Genomic DNA, 19,042 nt, shown 5'->3' with positions numbered 1-19,042 from the left:
ATACATGTTACTTGTGATTGAAGAAATCAACATATTTATATGTCATCTTTACCAATTTATACCGTTCAAACAAGTCTTTAACCTTTAAATCTTGTTTCTACAAGTTCTTGTAAAATAGGTCCTACACTTGAATACTAGGTTAACTAGGTTTTTAAACCTAAAACTTACTTGAACATGCTTGATTACACTTGATCCTTGACACTAAACATTTGCTTGTAATTAAATAACATCCTAAGTTATTTTCTTTAATATGGCCGAAGCCTATATATGTATATTCACCAAGTATTCTTGCTCTCTTGCATCATCAAAATACCTAAATCAACTTGAATTCATCTAAGGTTTAATAAACCCTATACTTGAGATGAAATTAAATTCATAACCACTTGAAACTATACATAACCAAATGAGGTTTCACACATTTAACTTGCTTCTATTATCATCCAATCATCAACTTATCAAACTCTAATCATTACTCCTCATTAACATGACATGAAAATAACTTTTTAGACAATTAATCAAAGCATGGCCGAAATGCTAACATTGATTTCCAACATTGATAATCTTTACCAATTAATTCACGAAAAATCCATTTCTTATCCAATTGATCTGAATTTTGAATATGTTATAATAGACACGTATATCTTTAATTTTCTACAAACCACTCAATTTGGAGTTCTATGACTCCAGATATGAATTTTACAAAACAAGGGCATATTTGATACCTAAACAAAGTTTATTAATCTTTTACAACTTCCAATGATTCATACATGACTTAATCAACTCCATGAACATCAAGGACAATAAATACACATCAAAATACATCATATAAACATGATTTAAGATTATTCATGTTCAGCCATGTTCAAGAGAAAATCCTAAAATTATAACTTGAAAACTAATCGTTTGAACTTGAATTTCTTGACACTAATGAACTCCAAACTACCTAGAGATCATTCTCCAAGCTTCAAACCATGAAAACACTCAACTTTAGACCCATGAATAGTACCTAGGTTGTGGCCTTTAAGAGGAGAAATCAAGAGATTAAAGGCTTTTGAAAATAAACTAAAACCATAGATAAGTTCCTAAGGTTGTAAGGAAGATTTCTTGTGAAATAGTCATGATATTTTTGTGAGGTTTCTATGATAAATAAGCTCTCAAAGCTCTTGAATGGTGGCTGGTCATGGAGGAGAAAATATGCAGAAAATTTCGTGATCTTGAAGAACAATAATAAGAAGAAAACACTTAAAAGCTTTTCTAGCCATTTTTGTTGTCTTTCTTGATTTCTAACCAATTAAATTCTTTTACTTGGTAGCTAATCTTCCTTCCCTTGTATGTAGAGGAGTATTTTGAAGAGAAAAATCTAACTTGCTTTCTGAAAATATCTAAGTAACTTAACAATTAATCTTACCTTGTTAACTAGTCATTAATTTCACCTATAAGACTTCTCATTGGATGTCTTTCCTTGTAAACTTGACTTGATCTTTTGAACACTTGTTTGATTTCCTTGTTTAACCTAACTTGATATTAAGGGTTGTTGTATTCATATTGTTGGATGGAGCAAAGGACCTTGATCATATTCATTTTGTGTAGCTAAGTTCCAATATGTATATTTTGAGACATTGATGTTATGTATTGTAGACATTATGTAATCATGTTCTATATGCATACATGATGGAAGGGCGTTGAAGCATATTTGGTACGTTGTGAGGCCCATTGTACAAGTTTCTTATGTTTAACTTTTAGGAAATGTATATGAATTATGCATGAATGTCATAGAGTCATGTAGATTAAATTAAGAATGCATAACTTGTAAACCAAGTAAAGATAAGAATGATCTAACTTGGAAAGTAAGAAAATGTTATGAATTGATGAAATGAATTAGATGTAAGAGCCCCCCTGTTTGTTAGGCACATGATTGTCATTCCTACTTTATTAGGTACCCAAGAAGTGTACCAATTATGTGTGAGTTGAGCCATGAAACAAATATGATATTTCACATTTCAGGCTCTGCTTGCTTTAGTAAGGAGGCCATCGAGCCAATTAAACTAGAGACCGAAGCCAATGTCAAAGCAAGGGACTGCTCGCTGATATGCTCGCTTGAGCGAGCAAGTCCAACGAGCAGTGGCTTGGCAAGAAAATCCTGGAAAATTAAATGAAAGCAGAGGAATGCTCGCTTTCATGCTCCCTTAAGTGAGCAAGGCTGCGAGGAAACAGAACGCCTGGGCAGTAGCTACTGCCTGGGGGATTAAATTGCTCGGTTGAGCGAGCAATGCAACGAGGTGATGCGATTTTCTCACTGAGGAGCTATCTTAAACGTGGAGCTCAGCGAGCAGCAAACATTGCTGAAAGTGTGAAATGAAGTCATGTAGTGTATGGGCACTTCATGGTGGTGTCTAATAGGACTTATATGATACGTTTAAACAAGATTTAAATATTCCGCAATGTCACTTTGTCATAATTGCAATCTTGGTTTATTTTAAATACGGTATTGATTTTAAACAGAAACGTGCAAAGTTTAAAAAGAAAAATTTTAGCCGTGTTTTTAATGGAACTGTTGTGATTGTAACTGCGCTTAATATCATGCATAATGATAACATACCGAAGCATGACGGGTGTTATAGTTCCTCAACTTATATTTTTTATTTTTATTTTAATTTATAATTATTTTTTCAGTTATATTGGTCTATCTACCAACTATCAAACATTAGGCAAAATTGTTCCAAATTAGGATTCCGTAAGAATAATATTGGATCTCTCATGCGTAATTGATAATAATGATGTTGCTTCTTCTTTTTTGAGATAAATAATGATGTTGTTTTGTCTCATCTTACTTAAGCATAAATTTTTAGTGCTCTTGAAATATATATCACGTTGACTTAAAATAAAAAATAAGTTGCGAAGGTCTATATACTATATAGAGTATAAATGTATTTAGGTGAATCTATATATTATAATTTAAGTAGGTATAATATATATTAGAAATACAAAAACATTCTACCGCTAGCATAGAGTTTCCCAAGTAAAATAAATAAGATTTTCACAATGGATTCTGTGAATTCGTTAATGGATAGAGGTCATTAATGTGATTACGAGGTCAGAGTCTTATTCACACCACTAGAACGAATGCCAACCTAGGGAAACCATTTTGGAATTGCAAGAGCTTTTAAGTAATTATTCATTTTCCTAATACAAGGGTTTTCATTTTTGAAGTTTATAATAACCCTAAATCTCAAGATATGTTAAGTAAAGGTTTAAGTGAGACAATGTATGAATTAAGAGACTGTTAAGAGAATTCTGACAATTAAATCATGAAATTGTCATGATAACTTACTGGAAATATAATTCTTGCCTAATAAGTCAATTATGATCTAATAAGAGTATAAGTTATGTTTGGAGATGTAAATACCAAATTTGTGTAACGAGGGTATTTTGGTAATTTTACAAATTAGGTCTGAACTGAGTTCTGACAATCTAGTAAAATTGTTTGGTGAATTCTAAGTACTTAAAGTATGTCTAATTTAATTAGATAAAGTGTAAAATAATTTAAATAGTTAGGTCAAAGATTAAAGAAATTAAAAGCCAAACTAGGTTAAAGTAAGTTTGCTATATCATATGTGTAATTACTTTATTCTATGATTGGTTGGTCAAAGTTTCAAGTTAGCTAAGATAAAATAACAACCAATAAGAATTAAGTAACATAAACTTTGAAAAAGGCAAGTTTTGTGTGCTATGTTGCCTTTGTGAGTGCAAGTTGATTTTCATTTGATTAATCCTTCAATCTCTAAGTCATATATGTTGTGTGGTCATCCATTAAGTGTGTTCAAAGGTAAAAGTAATAACCAATGAGAATTAAGTTACTTTATGCTTTGGAAAAAGTCAAAAATGGTGGCTTTAGATATTATTCTAAGTGCAAGTCGGTTGGCATGCTTCTTGGCCTTATTTTCACTCCACTTTGGCTGATTGAAATTGTGTGAGTCTTCTCTTGGAAGTTAACTTAAAGTTTGATAAATATCTTAAGTGTTTAAAGTGAAAAAGCTAAGAAAACCTAAGCATTAAGTCTTTAAAATTGTACAAGTGGTCATCTTTCCTTACTTCTTTCATTTCCATGCCACTGTATCCTCTTCTCCTCTTCTTCTTGGCCGTCAACTATGGTGAGAGAAAGAACTTGAGAGAACTTGATTTCTAGCCATTATTTCAAGAAACTTTCAACGTGAAAAAAAAGCCTTGTGAGCTTGTGAGTGAAAACCCTAAAACCAAACACCTTGAGGCTTTGTTTTGAGTGAGATATCATTTTCTAAAGTTTGAGTATAGGTGCTGCCCTTGAAGGTTTTGGATGAGTGTTTGCTTGGTTTTTATGTTGGAAAAGACTTTGATCATCTAAAGGAAGTCATACAAGGTAATTGATGTTAATTTTGTTGGTTGGAAATAATTTGTGAAGCTATGTGTTCTTGTGTTTACCATGAATTTCTATGGATGCTGATGATGTGTTTTGAAGTGGTTTGATGTTGTATGTTGATTGATTTACCATTTAAAGTAAAGATAACATCATGAATACATGAAAAATGAAATATACATAACCTAACCCTAAGTGTGTGGTTCGACCATCACTAGGTTAATTAGGGTTTATATGTTGTTTGATGTTGTTTAATGATGGATTGATGTTGTGTGATATTTAACTGATGATTGAAAGTTAAATCAAGTATTGGCATGTTAAGAAAATGCATGCAAGATGACATTTCTTCAAGTGGTCAATTTGACTATGTATGGACAATATGTGAAGATTATATGTTCATGTTTTAATGAATATGAAATTAAGATTATGTGATGATTTATTAATGAATTGTGTGATAAAAATATAATAAAATTCATACGCCTTTATCCATGCTTATGTTTCAGCCATGTATAGTTAAATTAGGGTGTGTATGTTGTTTGACTAAATGAGTGTGTGAAGCATGAATTCAATGATTAACTAAGTATTTAAGGTCATTGGATGAAAGTTTGAATGTGTGAAAATTGTTAAATTCTACTATGCATGATTTAGCCATTTTGAGTTAATATGGTATCAATAATGTTTAAATTGTGTTAAATGATGCTAAGTGCATTTTGTGTACAATAAAATGTATTGGAATGATTTGGTTAAGTGTTTGAAGTTAAGAATATAAATTGACACTTAAAGGACATGTAAACAATGATTTGAAAGTCTAGGTTTAAGTGTATGTTTTGATGCATGATTAAATGATAAAGGGGTGTAAAGAATGATGAATGAAAAGTATGAAAGTGTGTAGGGTTCGGCCATGATTGGTTATATATAGTTGGAAATGAAGTTAATTGATAACTAAACCCTAAAAACTTAAATGAAATGTGTTCAAGTAAGTTTGAATGGTTAAGTCTCTAATTAATGGTGTTAAATATAAGTTTAACCTAATGTCAAGAATAAGGGTGTAGGTCTGACTTGTGGTATGGGCATGAATTATTAAGAGTGAATTGTTAAGAATGAAATGTGGAATTGACAAGATAAAAGTTTTGCGATACAATTGGATGTGTGAAGTCAAATCTGATAAATATTTGGATAACAAGTGTGAATCAAGATACAATGATTTTTTATCAGAGTTCTGAGGATCTGACATATCTTCTTATGTTTCAAGTAAGCGTGCTATAGGAACTTTAAAAGGTAAGCTCTTGGTTTAGGAGAATTTTCCTCTATGTTGTTCCACCAAGGTCTAAAAGGATTATGGTTGCAATATATGTGTATTTGTCAATTGGATTCTGTTAGATACTTAGTGTAGTTGCATTCATATAGGTGATGACATGCGATTGGATATCTGAGATAACATGATAAATTAATATGCTTATATTATGTATACTATGCTATATGTATCTAACCTTACATGCAGGAAGTGACTCACGGGTGGAGACTACTCCGTAAACCTTGAGTTTACAAGATTTAGTTCTCACCCCGCTTTATGGGTATATATTTCAGGTACTTCAGCTGCAGGAGAGTCTTCACAGGATAAAAGGGTGATGTAGGGATAGAGATCCCAGTTATGCTGGAGAGATGCCTGGATACTTTGGGTTGATGACTGTACTTATTATTTTGAGAGACATGTGTAGCCTTAGGTTATGATGTTATGCAGTATCTGTATGTAGATGATTAGTGTTTTGGCACGGAGCCATTTTTAGTCAACTGTGTTGGACAATTTGAGATATTTATATATGGTATGGACTTTTCTGTATTTCAGGTACAAGATAATTATGGGAATTTGTTACGAACACAATAAATAAAAATAGAAATTTGGCTTTATTGAGGAAGCCTGACCTCTAGCACAAGTTCCTTTTGCGATAACTTTTCTAATCTGATCTGATAATTTTCATTCCAATATTTCAAAGTTTAAATAGATAATATAAGCCAACAATAAAAGTAATTACCCACTAACATCAAATAGACTCCACTAATAACAAAACAAGAAAAATAACTACCCACTATTTAAACAACCCAATAATTCAGAAAATAATAAAATAACATAAAAAAACCATAACAGAATTAATCCCTGGTTAAGTCCAGTTTACAGCCGTTATACTATCCGTTAGACACTGTTCGAAATGGTACAAGATATCATTTATGGATAGTATTTTGATTGTTAATTACAGTTACCGATAAAATAAATAAGAAGTCTGCGCAGGTATGGATTGTACAGATTATAATAATGGAAAAAGGAATTATGTAATGAAATACATAAAGATAATTAAAAAAAAGTTAAATCACTTAGTTAACTGAATAACAATGATACTTTTACAGTTTAAGTCTTCGACTTAAGCATTTAATTATGCAGTGTTTCTATACCATATGCATATTAACTAACCGGTCGCAATCTGGGGTGTTACAAGGTTCATAAATAATATTTATTGTTGGAGTTTTTCACATTGCTAAAGATTGTTTTCTAATATCAAGTGGAAGTTGTGGATAGTTTAATGATATGCGAAAGAAGTTTTATTAATTAAAAGAATTTGATAATTTGGAGCAGAAGGAAGAGAATTATCAACATGCTAAGCTAGGTAAGATTAGAAGATAGGATACAATTTTGACATGTCTAACACGATTTTTCCTAGCATTTATGGTTGTGTTACATGGTTAAATTATAATAACTAGGGATGGAACCATGTTAAGAAGGTATGTGCCCCACTTGTATGTATTTTTCAATTACTATATTACTAATACTAATTTTGCATTCAAAGTTGTTTAAAATTTGCCTCCACATAAGGTGTATTAAATTTATAAGTTTGATGGTACTATAAACATATAGAAAACCTAAACAAGAAACTTGTTGGAAATTTGTGAGTGGTAAAGTTTCACATTAGTTAGAAATGGATTAAATAATTATCATTTAAGTGGAAGAACCCATGAACTCAATGTCTTAAAGTTTTGGGTCAAAGATGTGGTGTATAGCCCACTTATTATGGTGGCTTGTTGCTTAGCCCATTGGTGGGGGATATTCTTTGTTTTAGGCTTCTTCTACTGCATAACAAGGGTATTAAAGTCAATGATCTGGTTGGGCCGAGTATTTGGAGATAGTGCTTGATGTTCGAGTGTAATTGTGGAACCAAGGATCACATTAAGAATTAGCTAAGTAAATATTATATATTCCATATTGATTAGGAATTGATTGAGAGTCATACAGCTAAAAGGATCCAAAAACTTAAAATTTTATAAATTTGGGTAGATGTAAAACTCATTTATTAATTATCTCTCTAAATACTCACTTTCATTTCCATTGCTAGCTACTTTGATTTCTTGGTCCGCTGCTGATGTTAACCATATAAACAAGGCTTGCATTGTTGTAATTATTGTAGACTATATTGTTGGGATATTCAAGTGTGATGAGTCTAACATTGGTTGATAATTTGCTAAGTGAAGTCCATATAAGTGGGAGTATCTATGAACCCAACGTTTTAAGGTTTTGGGTTGAGATATGGTGTCGGTACCCCTTGTAGTGGGTTTGTCGCTTACACTAATTTGATGTGTGGATGTAGTCTCCCCTAGTTGGGCTCCCGCTGGCACCGCGCAACAGTGGTTGATTGGCCTAGTTACCGAGTATTTAGAGATGGTGGTTGGTCCCCTTCCGCTTGAGCGGGAGTTAACAATTATAGGAGGGACTCACACTTGAGGGAGAGATTGTTGGGATATTCAAGTGTGACGAGTCTCACATTGGCTGATAATAGGCTAAGTGAAATCCATATAAGTAGAAGGATCCATGATCCTAATGCCTTAAGATTTTGAATTAGGATATGATGTCGGACCCTCTTGTTGTGGGTTTATCGCTTAGGCCTATTTGATGTGCGAATGGTAGTCAACCCTAATTGGACAACCCTTGGACGCTGCCCAGCATAAATGAGCTACATAAATATTATGGACGTGATCTAAAAGCTCATATTCTACTAGGCCCAATAAGGGAAAACAACTAAGAGGAAAATAAAGGAAAGATTTCCAAAAGATACTAATTTTAGTATGACAACAATGGATCACATATTAGACCCTCAAAATTCAAGCAGAGGTCCAAAATTCCACTACATATAAACTCTATAAATAAGAGGTGAAGTTGTTGTGAATTTAGCAAGTGTACTAGTCAAACAAGTAATAAAATGATGAGTAAAGATCGTTCCGACGAGGATTTGTGTCAAGCACTGATTAACCATATGTAATTAAGTTGAATCAACCAAAAGTTCATTAATTGCATTGATTTCTTGTCACCAGAAATTTAATTTGAATTGCATAAAAACTAGATAAACAAATAGAATGTTATTATAATTTAAACAAGTAGTCAGATGTCAATTTCCCTCAAGCATGAATTTATGGATGAACCAATTTTCATAATGAATTACCTACTATGTGATGTTGATCAACCTTTTTCTTATCATCAAGATGTAATGTCTTACTACCCTGATTGATACATTAATAAGAAACCCCAATGTCTTGGTGATTCCTTTCTTAATACATGCATTAATTACTAAGATCTTAAGATCACATCAGAATCCTAGCATCAATGTCTTGACTACTAGAACATTGATGATGAAGTTGTCAAAAATAGAAACAGTGTAAACATGTCTGTTCTACACTATTCCTTTAACATGAAGAATTAATCAAGAAAACTTCATACAATCACATAAGAGATAAACAAAATATCTAATTAACCATTCATAAATTCACACTTGAGTTCCATTAAATCAGACTATAAAGAACTCTACTCAGACATAATTGAAATACAAACAAGAGAAGAAGAAAGATCAAACTCCATTGTCATGATGGTTGAGTCTTCAATCTTCAAGTACAATTACATAGAATGAACTAACTAATACAAGAACTAAGTCCTAAAGAATTTGAAGTTCAGAGAGAATGAGGAGTCAGATCAGATCTTTCAAGAGTGTGTGAAATGAGAGTGAGGGAGTAGAATATGAGAGTGTGTGAAATGAGAGTGAGGGAGTAGAATATGAGAGTGTGTGAAGCATATGAGATAACCATGTAAATCATATAGGTGGACTAGCGCTAAAACGTTGAAATCAAGCGTTTTAGCGCTGGTCTCCAAAGACATGTGCACATTGATGTGCGTAGCATGACGCTAAAATGGTCACGTCTGAAATCAAGCGTTTTAGCGCTGGTTCTCACATAAGTAGTTTACCGATTGACTATTATGAGCTTTCCACTCGGCACAACTAGCTTATTGGTCGGCACTGCAAGCTTACCGGTTCGCACACACAATCAAACAGAAGTCTACAACTTACCACTCAGCAATTTAGTCCTACCGATTGGTAACACTAGAAAGTGGTATCAATTCAAGTCTACTGGTCGGCCAACATAAAACAAATAATAGTAACAAAACGTTCAAGGGACGCAACAAAAACAAGGAAATACAAAAGATCAGAGATGGAGAGAAAAAAATACAATAAATTTTAACATTGAAAACCTCCCTAAGGAAAAGGAGTAAAAATCACGAGACACTAATCCAGAAAATCTTTCACTATGAAATAGTAGGATTACTCAGAGATGGAGAAAAAAAAACACAATAGATTTTAACGTTGAAAACCTCCCTAAGGCAAAGGAGTAAAAATCACGGGACACTAATCCAGAAAATCTTCCACTATGAAATAGTAGGATTACAAAAGATTCAAATTTCCTTAGTCACATTAAAAGTACATTCAACCTTCACCAACAATAATGGTTACAAAGTTCTTCTCTAAAGAAGTTTCACACTTGAACTTCTCTTCAAAGGATTCACACATGCTCATACAATGTCTCTCTATAATATAATTACAAAGGATTTCTTAAGGTTATAAGGGTGAGGAAAAAACCCTACCCCTTATTCTATAATCTTTATCAATAATGAGATGGATAGTGTTTGATAAAGTGGTTGAGCAGATATTGAGCCATGCACTCATAAATGAAGTGCATACTTAGCCAGCAAGCATTAATGGAGTAACACACTCCAACAAATAAAATGATGATGACCAAGAACTGATGGGTACAGAAAACTTAGGGGACTTTGACCAAAATAACACGCTTTGAATAATATTTTACCGGTATGCCACGCTCTATTTTGAATTTTCCAAAATGCCACGTTTAATCCCGCTACACCACCAAGCGAGACTGTAAGATGACACGTGGCAGTCAACCATGGAGCCCCATTGCCGCTGGTCTGACAAGCTAGAATGGTTTGTCAATCAACCAGTCTGCACACTCTGAAAAGCAAGACACGTGTCACCCTCGCACCATTCACTTTGGTCAGTCTAGCTGTATTGATTGTACGTTCTGCAAAGCAGGCCAAATGTCACCCTACCGCCATTCGCGCTGGTCAACCCAGCTAGATTGGGTGTACCTTCAGACACGTGTCAGCACCCCCTGAATTGCGCTGGGTTGCCTAGCTGGTTTGGGTCGTACTTTCCCGACACGTGTCAGCACCCCTTTATTCTCGCTGGGCTGCCTCCCAAGTTTGGTTCTTCTATAAATAGTAGTAAAACATGAACATTCCAGCAACCAGAAGAAGTAAAAAAAGGGTGCGCCAAAATTGAGAAGGTTAGATTATGTACTCATTTATTTATTTTTGTAATTTTATGTTATTAGTTAGAAAATGAGTGACGGTAATGATTCAGTAATTGCTTTGTTATATTACAATGGGAGAAAATATTAGGGTCCAAATGGCCAAGTTTTTGAAGGAGAAACAAAAATATTTCGTATAAGCCCGCGGTGTAGTTTTAATGAACTAAAGAAGACAATATATCATAAGTTGAGATTACAACGAGGCCAAGTTTTATCTCGGTTGACTGCTAGATGTGCTTCGGGACCTGAAAGTTGGGTTCATGTAGAGATCGTTGAGGATGAAGATGTTGCTTTAGTGGTAGATGCATTTCGAAATCATTCACACTCCACATTTATTGAACTATACGCAGAAGTAGACTCCCGTGGATAGTGTAGCAGTCAACATTTTCTCCCTTCCACTCACTCTATTGACATTAATATGGAGCCAGTTATGAGTCCTCAATATTCTCTCCCTTCAATTAACGTTATTGACATTAACATGGAGCCAGTTGTGAGTCCTGAAGACAGAAATGTGTCACCTGAACCACCCCTTCCCGAACCAATGTGTGCAGAATATGATGTTGCTCACGATATGTTTGATCCGGCATGGCGTACTGACAGTTCCAACGAAGAGGTGGACGAAGGGTTAGTCCCGGGCAGTGACTCCTCGGACACCGACATGGATGTAGATTTTGGTTCATGTCCGTCCACCGCTGTGTGTTATGCGGTTCCTTCTCCGGGCATTGTTGGAATGCACGAGCCCAAAGTGGCAGATTAGTAAATATAAAAACATTTGTGCTTATACATACTTGCATGTTGATTCATATACATTATTAATGCACTGCTGATACAGGTGAAGGACATACACCATTTTGGTCTCAAATAAGTCATTTTAGGCGTATAAATTGGGCTCACCCAGATCAGGAGTTGCCAGAAATAGATGGAGCACAAGTACCTAACTGGAAGATGGGTCATGAGCTGTATAAAGACCAGGTGTTTGACAACAAGCACGATGTTCAGATGGCGATCAAACAATTTTGTATGGGGCAGCACCACACCGCCATTGTATGTAAAAGTGATACGAAAAGATTAATCATGGTTTGCAAAAATCACAACAACAGTTGTCCGTGGAGGGTGAGGGCACACGTTAAAAAGGGAGGGACAAAATGGATTATCGGCAAGTGGGTTAACGAACATAACTGTGTTAACCAAACTCTTTCTCAAGACCACAAGTAGCTGGATTCAAATTTCATATGTTCAATGATTATAGGTATGTATATCTATTACAATCTGCGATTTTATATAACTAAGTTATCACAAACTAATTGTACATCCAAATGCAGAAATGATAAGGGAGGAGCCAAATGTGAAAATTTCTCTCATCCAAGAAAGGATAGCAACAAATCATGGATTTCATATATCATACAGGAAGGCCTGGAAGGCGAAGCAAAAAGCAATTGTCAAAATTTATGGGGATTGGGATGAATCATATGGTTTTTTGCCAAGGTGGTTAGACTACATGTTGAAATTTTCACCTGGGGCTGTATATAAGCTGGATCTTAATGATCATTTTGTTGACAACCGGTTGGATCAATCTCGAAAGGTGTTTGAAAGGGTTTTTTGGACTTTCAAACAGTGTGTTGATGCCTTCAATTATTGCAAACCTGTATTCCAAATAGATGGTACGCACTTATAAGGTAAATATCGGGGGACCCTATTAATAGCAACTACGGTTGATGGAAACAATTACGTTTTACCCATTGCATTTGTCGTGGTAAAAGAGGAGAATCTTGAAGACTGGTCTTGGTTTCTAGCCCTAATACGAATGCACGTGACACAAAAAGAAGGCATTTGTCTTATATCTGATCGACATGCGGGCATTATATCTGCCGTCAACAATGCCACGTTGGGATGGCAGCCACTTAAAGTGTACCATGTGTACTGTATACGGCATCTTGGTAATAATTTCAACCATAAGTTCAAGAACATTATGTTAAAGAAGCAACTGAAGAAGTTAGGTAACTTTACATGTTACAATTCTTGTAATGTCTTTTATTTGGTGTTGAGATATGTCATACACTTATGCCATACGTACTATATGCAGGTTATACAACTAGCCGGTTAGATTTTGACGCTAGTTTGGAAAAATTTAAAGAAGCAGGACTTCAAATAGCTGCCTGGATAGATCGTATTCCGAAAGAGAAATGAAGTATTGCATACGATGAAGGTGGCAGAAGGTTTGGTCACATGATTACAAACTTGTCAGAGTGTGTTAATAAAGTCCTTAAGGGCGGAAGAAGCCTTCCTATCACGGCATTGGTGCAACTCACATATGCCCGATTGGTTTCATATTTTGTGACACACGGCCAAGAGGCACGTGAGGAAATGACCAGGGGAAATCGTTTCACAAAAGTCTTTTGGCAAGCGTATGAGATAAATCAGCAAAATGCCGTAACACACTGGGTAACAGTTTATGACCCTCAGAAGACACGATTTGAAGTGCAAGAATCGTACAATCAAAGAACTCATCGTGGTGGAAAGAAATGGTCGGTTTCATTACCTGATCGAACATGTCAATGCGGTGAATTTACTGCTTTTAGATACCCCTGTAGTCATGTTATAGCAGCATGCACATCCACAAATCACGATCCAATGCAATAAGTTGATCCGGCTTACAGTGCCACATATCAATGTCAGGTATACGCAGGGTAATGGTACCCAATTGGCAATGAGGATTTTATCCCACAGAGTCAGGGACCAATTGTGATTCCAAATGTGTTGATGCGGCGTAAGAAAGGAAGGCCTTAAAGTAGTCGTATACAAAACGAGATGGACATACGTGAAGGGTCAACTATTCATACGCGATGTGGTTATTGTAGTTGTGGGGCACAATAAGCGTAACTGTCCAAGAGGCCAACCTACTGAGCAGACATAATTTATGTTGCATTCACGGTATAAAATACTATGTAACTTTGCAGGTTTATTATTATATAAAATAGTAACTGCACGTATCTAAGTCATCCTTTGGTTACAAAATAAGGGCAAATGTTTTAATCGATAATATAATAGTAAGCCGAAATGTTTATACTACATCAATTAGTATGCCATAAAGGTAAACATATATACGATAATAACAGCATCCAAAATAAAGGTAAACATATATACGACAATTACAACATGCAAAATAACATAACCATAAATACGGTTGCCTAATGTCCACCGTACATCATCCAAAATAACCTAACCATAAATACGTACATAAATGTCCAATGTACATGACCCAAAATAACATAAAAATATATGCTATGATGTCTAATGTCCATAATAAGCTAAATGGCCATCATACATGAGCCAACATATGCTACACATAAATCAACATGTCAATGGGGTCCATGATCACCATGGCAGAATCTCGGGTCATGATCGTATGGGGAGAGGTTACATCTAAATCTGGCCTCTCTCTCAGGGTTCCTTCGCAGACCTCCGTGTTGCTCAGCTGGTCTAACCTCACCCTACGTAGGGTCCTGCAAGGGGTCCTCCATCCTCGCTCAAGACTCTCTCGTGAAAAGGATGGAATGGAACTGCCCCCAACATCCTGCATGATGCTGGTGGCATATGCTATAGGTGTAGGAGTAAAAAAAAAAGGGGTTGGACCCTGTATCCCTCAACAAACTTGTCTAAGCCCTGACTCGAGTGGGAACTGCTCTCTCCCTGCCATATGTGTGCCGGTGTGGCCATGAATGTTGCCTGTGAACTGGCCTCTCCATGGTACTGGGGACTGGGATGGGCTATATGTGCATGTGTTCCAAAGGTAGAAGAAGCTGTATAAGCTGACCCTGGACAATACTGCGACAAAGGCCCAGATGGGCAATAGTACGACTGCGAAGGCCCTGAAGGAAAGCCTGGTGGAAAAAATAAACCTGGTGGTCGCTGGGGAAGAACAGGCACAAATAAAGGTCGGTCGGTGATTGAGAGTGTGGTGTAAAGGATGTCCGTCAATACGTGCCCGTCGAGATATGTGTGGCTCGTGAAGGGGTCGCTATGTGTGACGGACACTCGGTGGAGGCAAGTCCTCTACAGGCTCGGTGATCCTATTTCCTTCATGGACAGCACTCAAAGCCCGCTCTGCCTCATGACGGAGAGACTCCATCGAGAAAGCACTCTGAGACTGCTCTTGCACCATGTAGTATACAGTCTCCACACGATCGGCCTGTAAAAAAATAATCCATATAAAAATCAAGAATTAAGGTTTCATAAAATATATGTTTAAAAAAATAATATGCATAATAACATACCACATGTGATGCCTCAGCAGCCCTCTGAGTCAGCCATCGTCGGGTCACTCCCCTATACCATTGAATATATCTGCTATTAACAGATAAGTGGCCCTCACTTTCCAGTGCATGAAGATTCTCCACCACTAGATGATCTCTGTCATTCCACTGGGCAACATAAGCAGCAAACCGAACTGTCCAGTCCACATCGGGCTTTCCCCTCAAGGTGGTAGTAGACATGTCAGGCGGGCAGTCAACAGGGGGCGCGGGGATAGGCTGCCTAAACCAAAACTGTCTGAGCACCCTATCTGGCTGCTGGTACACCACGATGTGGTAATAAATAAGAGGACAAATGGCTAGCCATCTGCGAGACTGATCAGAACTCAGATGGTGTGCATGAAAATTACGATGCGGCAACCAAACAATCTCATGCCTGCGTATAACATCTAGGCGAAACCGAACTCTCTCCAAGTTGGCGGATCGATGTTGTCGCCTATCAAATACATTAAACCTGCGTAATTAAAAAAAAATATTAGTAACCCCTTTATGGCAAACATAAGACATAACTATACTCAATATGTCTCGTACCTGTGACCGTATACGGCCTCTTGGTCAACCACATCGGGAAGAGGAGGGGCGACTCGGCGTAAGCGCTTCCACGCCCAAAGCTGTAGAAGCAATACACATCCACCCATCTCTGAGCGAGCTATGTCTGTCGCTCTAGCCAACTCACGATATAGATAAGCAAGTACCGCAGAACCCCAGCTAAAAGTTCCTGTGCGATGAAAATCATCAAGGAATAATAAAAATCGTACAGGCACATAACTTGAGGCGGTATCCACGAACAGCAACCCCCTCAACACACGCATGATCAGGGCACGTGTATACATAATGCGCTGCTGCTCAGTGGCATTATTCATAGCATAGTTACCATATTCCTTATGCAAACAACGGAGACTCAACCCCCCCACCACTTAAATCTCGCACTGCTGCTGGCTCAAGCCCAAGATATCCACGAATCAGCTGTCGCCAATTATGCTGTCCAGCCCGACCAGAAACAACATGACCATCTGTGGGCAAGCCCAATAGATGATGAACATCCTCCAAAGTAATGGTCATCTCACCGTGGGCCATATGAGACGTCTGCGTCTCAGGGCGCCAACGCTCAACGAGAGCAGAAATAAGCGCATGGTCAATCTGGAACAATAAATACATGTGATGTATTAAAAAAAGTACTAGTACAAAAACTTGTGCACACAAATCAACAAAACAATATATACTCACATCATGGTTGCAGCCGCGCAACGTGGAAGAAACCTGCCTGCCTCAAGTATGGATGAATCTCCTCAGGAATGTGCATAGGATCGTGTGTTGCCGCCATCCTGACATTAAGTCGCCGATCTGCCTCACCATTCCACACGTATGTGGATATGTGATTATCCTGTAATGTCAGGAGAGACGGGTCAATAGGCCCGGGTGTAATCAACCTACGACAAGAGTCAGGGGATCCGGGATGTGTGGGAGCATGGTCCTCATAGGGCGGTGAACCGTGCAGTGAATCAGGTGGGGATGCCATGAACCTATAATAAAAAATTACATTTTTATCCTATAATTTTTTATTAACGCTACTGAAAAAAAAAAATTAAATATAAACACAAAACGTAATTAAAAATTACGATAATTAACAATCCCTAAATAATATTAAACTAATTATTGTCATTAACATTAACAATGTCTCTTATCCTATAATTTGTTTATTAATAAATACTAATAATAAAAACAATATTAAAAAATTACTACCCGAATTACTAATTAAAAAAATTTCAAATCGTACAATTTACTTATTCTACTAATTTATATAATAAAAAATAATTAAATTTTTATCCTATAATTTTTTATTAACAAATGCTACTAATTAAAAAAATATTAAATTTAAATGCAAAATCTAATTACTAATTACGATGATTAACAATACCTAAATAATATTCAACTAAATATTATAATTAACATTAACAATCTCTTTCATCCTATAATTTCTTTATTAATAAATCCTAATAATCACAACAAAATAAAAAAACATTACTATCCTAATTACTAATTACAAAAATTAACTCCCCTAAAATTTACTTATTCTACTAATTTATATAATAAAAAAATAATTAAATTTTTATCCTATAATTTTTTTTCGCAAATGCCACTATTAAAAAAATTAAATTTGAATACAAAATCTAATTACTAATTACGATAATTAACAATCCCTAAATAATATTCAACTAAATATTATAATTAACATTAACAATGTCTTTGATCCTATAATTTCTTTATTAATAAATCCTAATAATCACAACAATATAAAAAATTACTATCCTAATAACTAATTACAAAAATTAACTAACCTATAATTTATTTATTCTACTAATTTATATAATAAAAAATAATTATATGTTTATCCTATACTTTTTTATTAATAAATGCTAATACTAAATACAATATCAAAATTAAATACTAAACTAATTACTAATTTTAATAATTAACTACAATACAAAATTAACTTATACTACTACTTCATCTAATCAAATTATTAATGTCATCTATCCTATAATTTTTAAACATTTAACATATGCTGATAATTAAAAGAAAAAAAATTATTAAATATAAACTAACCTTTCAATGGAGCTGTGGTCCGCAGAGAGAGAGAGAAAGAGAGTTTTGAGAGAAAAAAATATTGGAAAGATCAAAGAAATGAAAGTGATGGGTCGGTGGTGGGGTTGGGGAGTGGGAGTATATAGACGCACAGTTGCACATATCCCGCTTTGCTGACAAGCGCGAATAAGGAGAACCAGCCACGCGTACGACATGCATCAGGAAGTCAGGAAGTTGTACGATGTGTACCAATCTAGCTGGTCTGACCAGCGCGAATGGTGGGAACATGACATGTGGCGAATTTTTCAGAACTTTACAGTGTCTGATTGACAAGCCATTCCAGCTTGTCAGACCAACGGGAACGGGGCTCTATGGTTGACCGCCACGTGTCATCTTACAGTCTCGCTTGGTGGTGTAGCGGGATTGAACGTGGCATTTTGACAAATTCGAAATGGGGCGTGGAATACTGGTAAAATATTATTCAAAGCGTGTTATTTTGGTCAAAGTCCCGAAATCTTAGTCCATTATTATCTATCACATTCATGTGAACTTAAAATGAGACTCCACTTGGAGGGTTAAGATCATGCATGCATTAAGCAAATGGGTAGCTCTAGGTAATGTACTCATAATTAATAAAGTTGGAAAAAGAAATTACATTCAGATAGCAGCCACAAATCTGGCAAATTGTTTTCATGATCAAGACCGTTCATGGTCCCAAACATTGCACTTGGAAAAGTTATAAGTTGACATTACGCAATAGCTGCCTTTTTCTTATTTCAGCATCGTGGTTCTTTATTTATTTTCTCTCTCTCAAATACATTCTTGTAAGAATAACGTTATCAGCCATAACGAAAAAGAAGACAATGTGATTTACATATCCTATCCTGGAAAGATGAATCACGTAACCATGCATTACCAACAATGATCCCAACAGACTTGTCTGTTTCGTGAGCTGACCAGCATAAATTTTTTTCCCATAATATAATATTGCAGCCATTTGGTCCAAAATTTGTGTAGGAGACTTGCCACCGAAAGACAAGAATCTTGATCACCACTTAGA

The 19,042-nt window shown here is 35.7% G+C and overlaps 1 protein-coding gene across 1 annotated transcript; it reads right to left on the bottom strand.

Moving 5' to 3' along the window:
* Positions 1–15,104: 15,104 nt before the first annotated feature.
* LOC133297727 (serine/threonine-protein phosphatase 7 long form homolog) lies at positions 15,105–16,259 on the bottom strand. The gene is made up of 3 exons (XM_061496919.1): positions 15,928–16,259; positions 15,361–15,850; positions 15,105–15,275 (listed from the first exon to the last, which is right to left on the bottom strand). Exons 1-3 carry the CDS (start codon positions 16,257–16,259, stop codon positions 15,105–15,107), a joined length of 993 nt encoding a protein of 330 aa, XP_061352903.1.
* Between the last annotated feature and the right edge of the window lie 2,783 nt (positions 16,260–19,042).

The sequence above is a fragment of the Gastrolobium bilobum genome, unplaced genomic scaffold (genome assembly GCF_033153095.1).
Source record: "Gastrolobium bilobum isolate Gb01-03AN ecotype WA unplaced genomic scaffold, APGP_CSIRO_Gbil_v1 utg54037, whole genome shotgun sequence".
NCBI classification, from domain to species: domain Eukaryota; kingdom Viridiplantae; phylum Streptophyta; class Magnoliopsida; order Fabales; family Fabaceae; genus Gastrolobium; species Gastrolobium bilobum.
The sequence above is the reverse complement of the archived record's forward strand: the minus strand, read 5'-3'. Positions and strand labels throughout refer to the sequence as shown.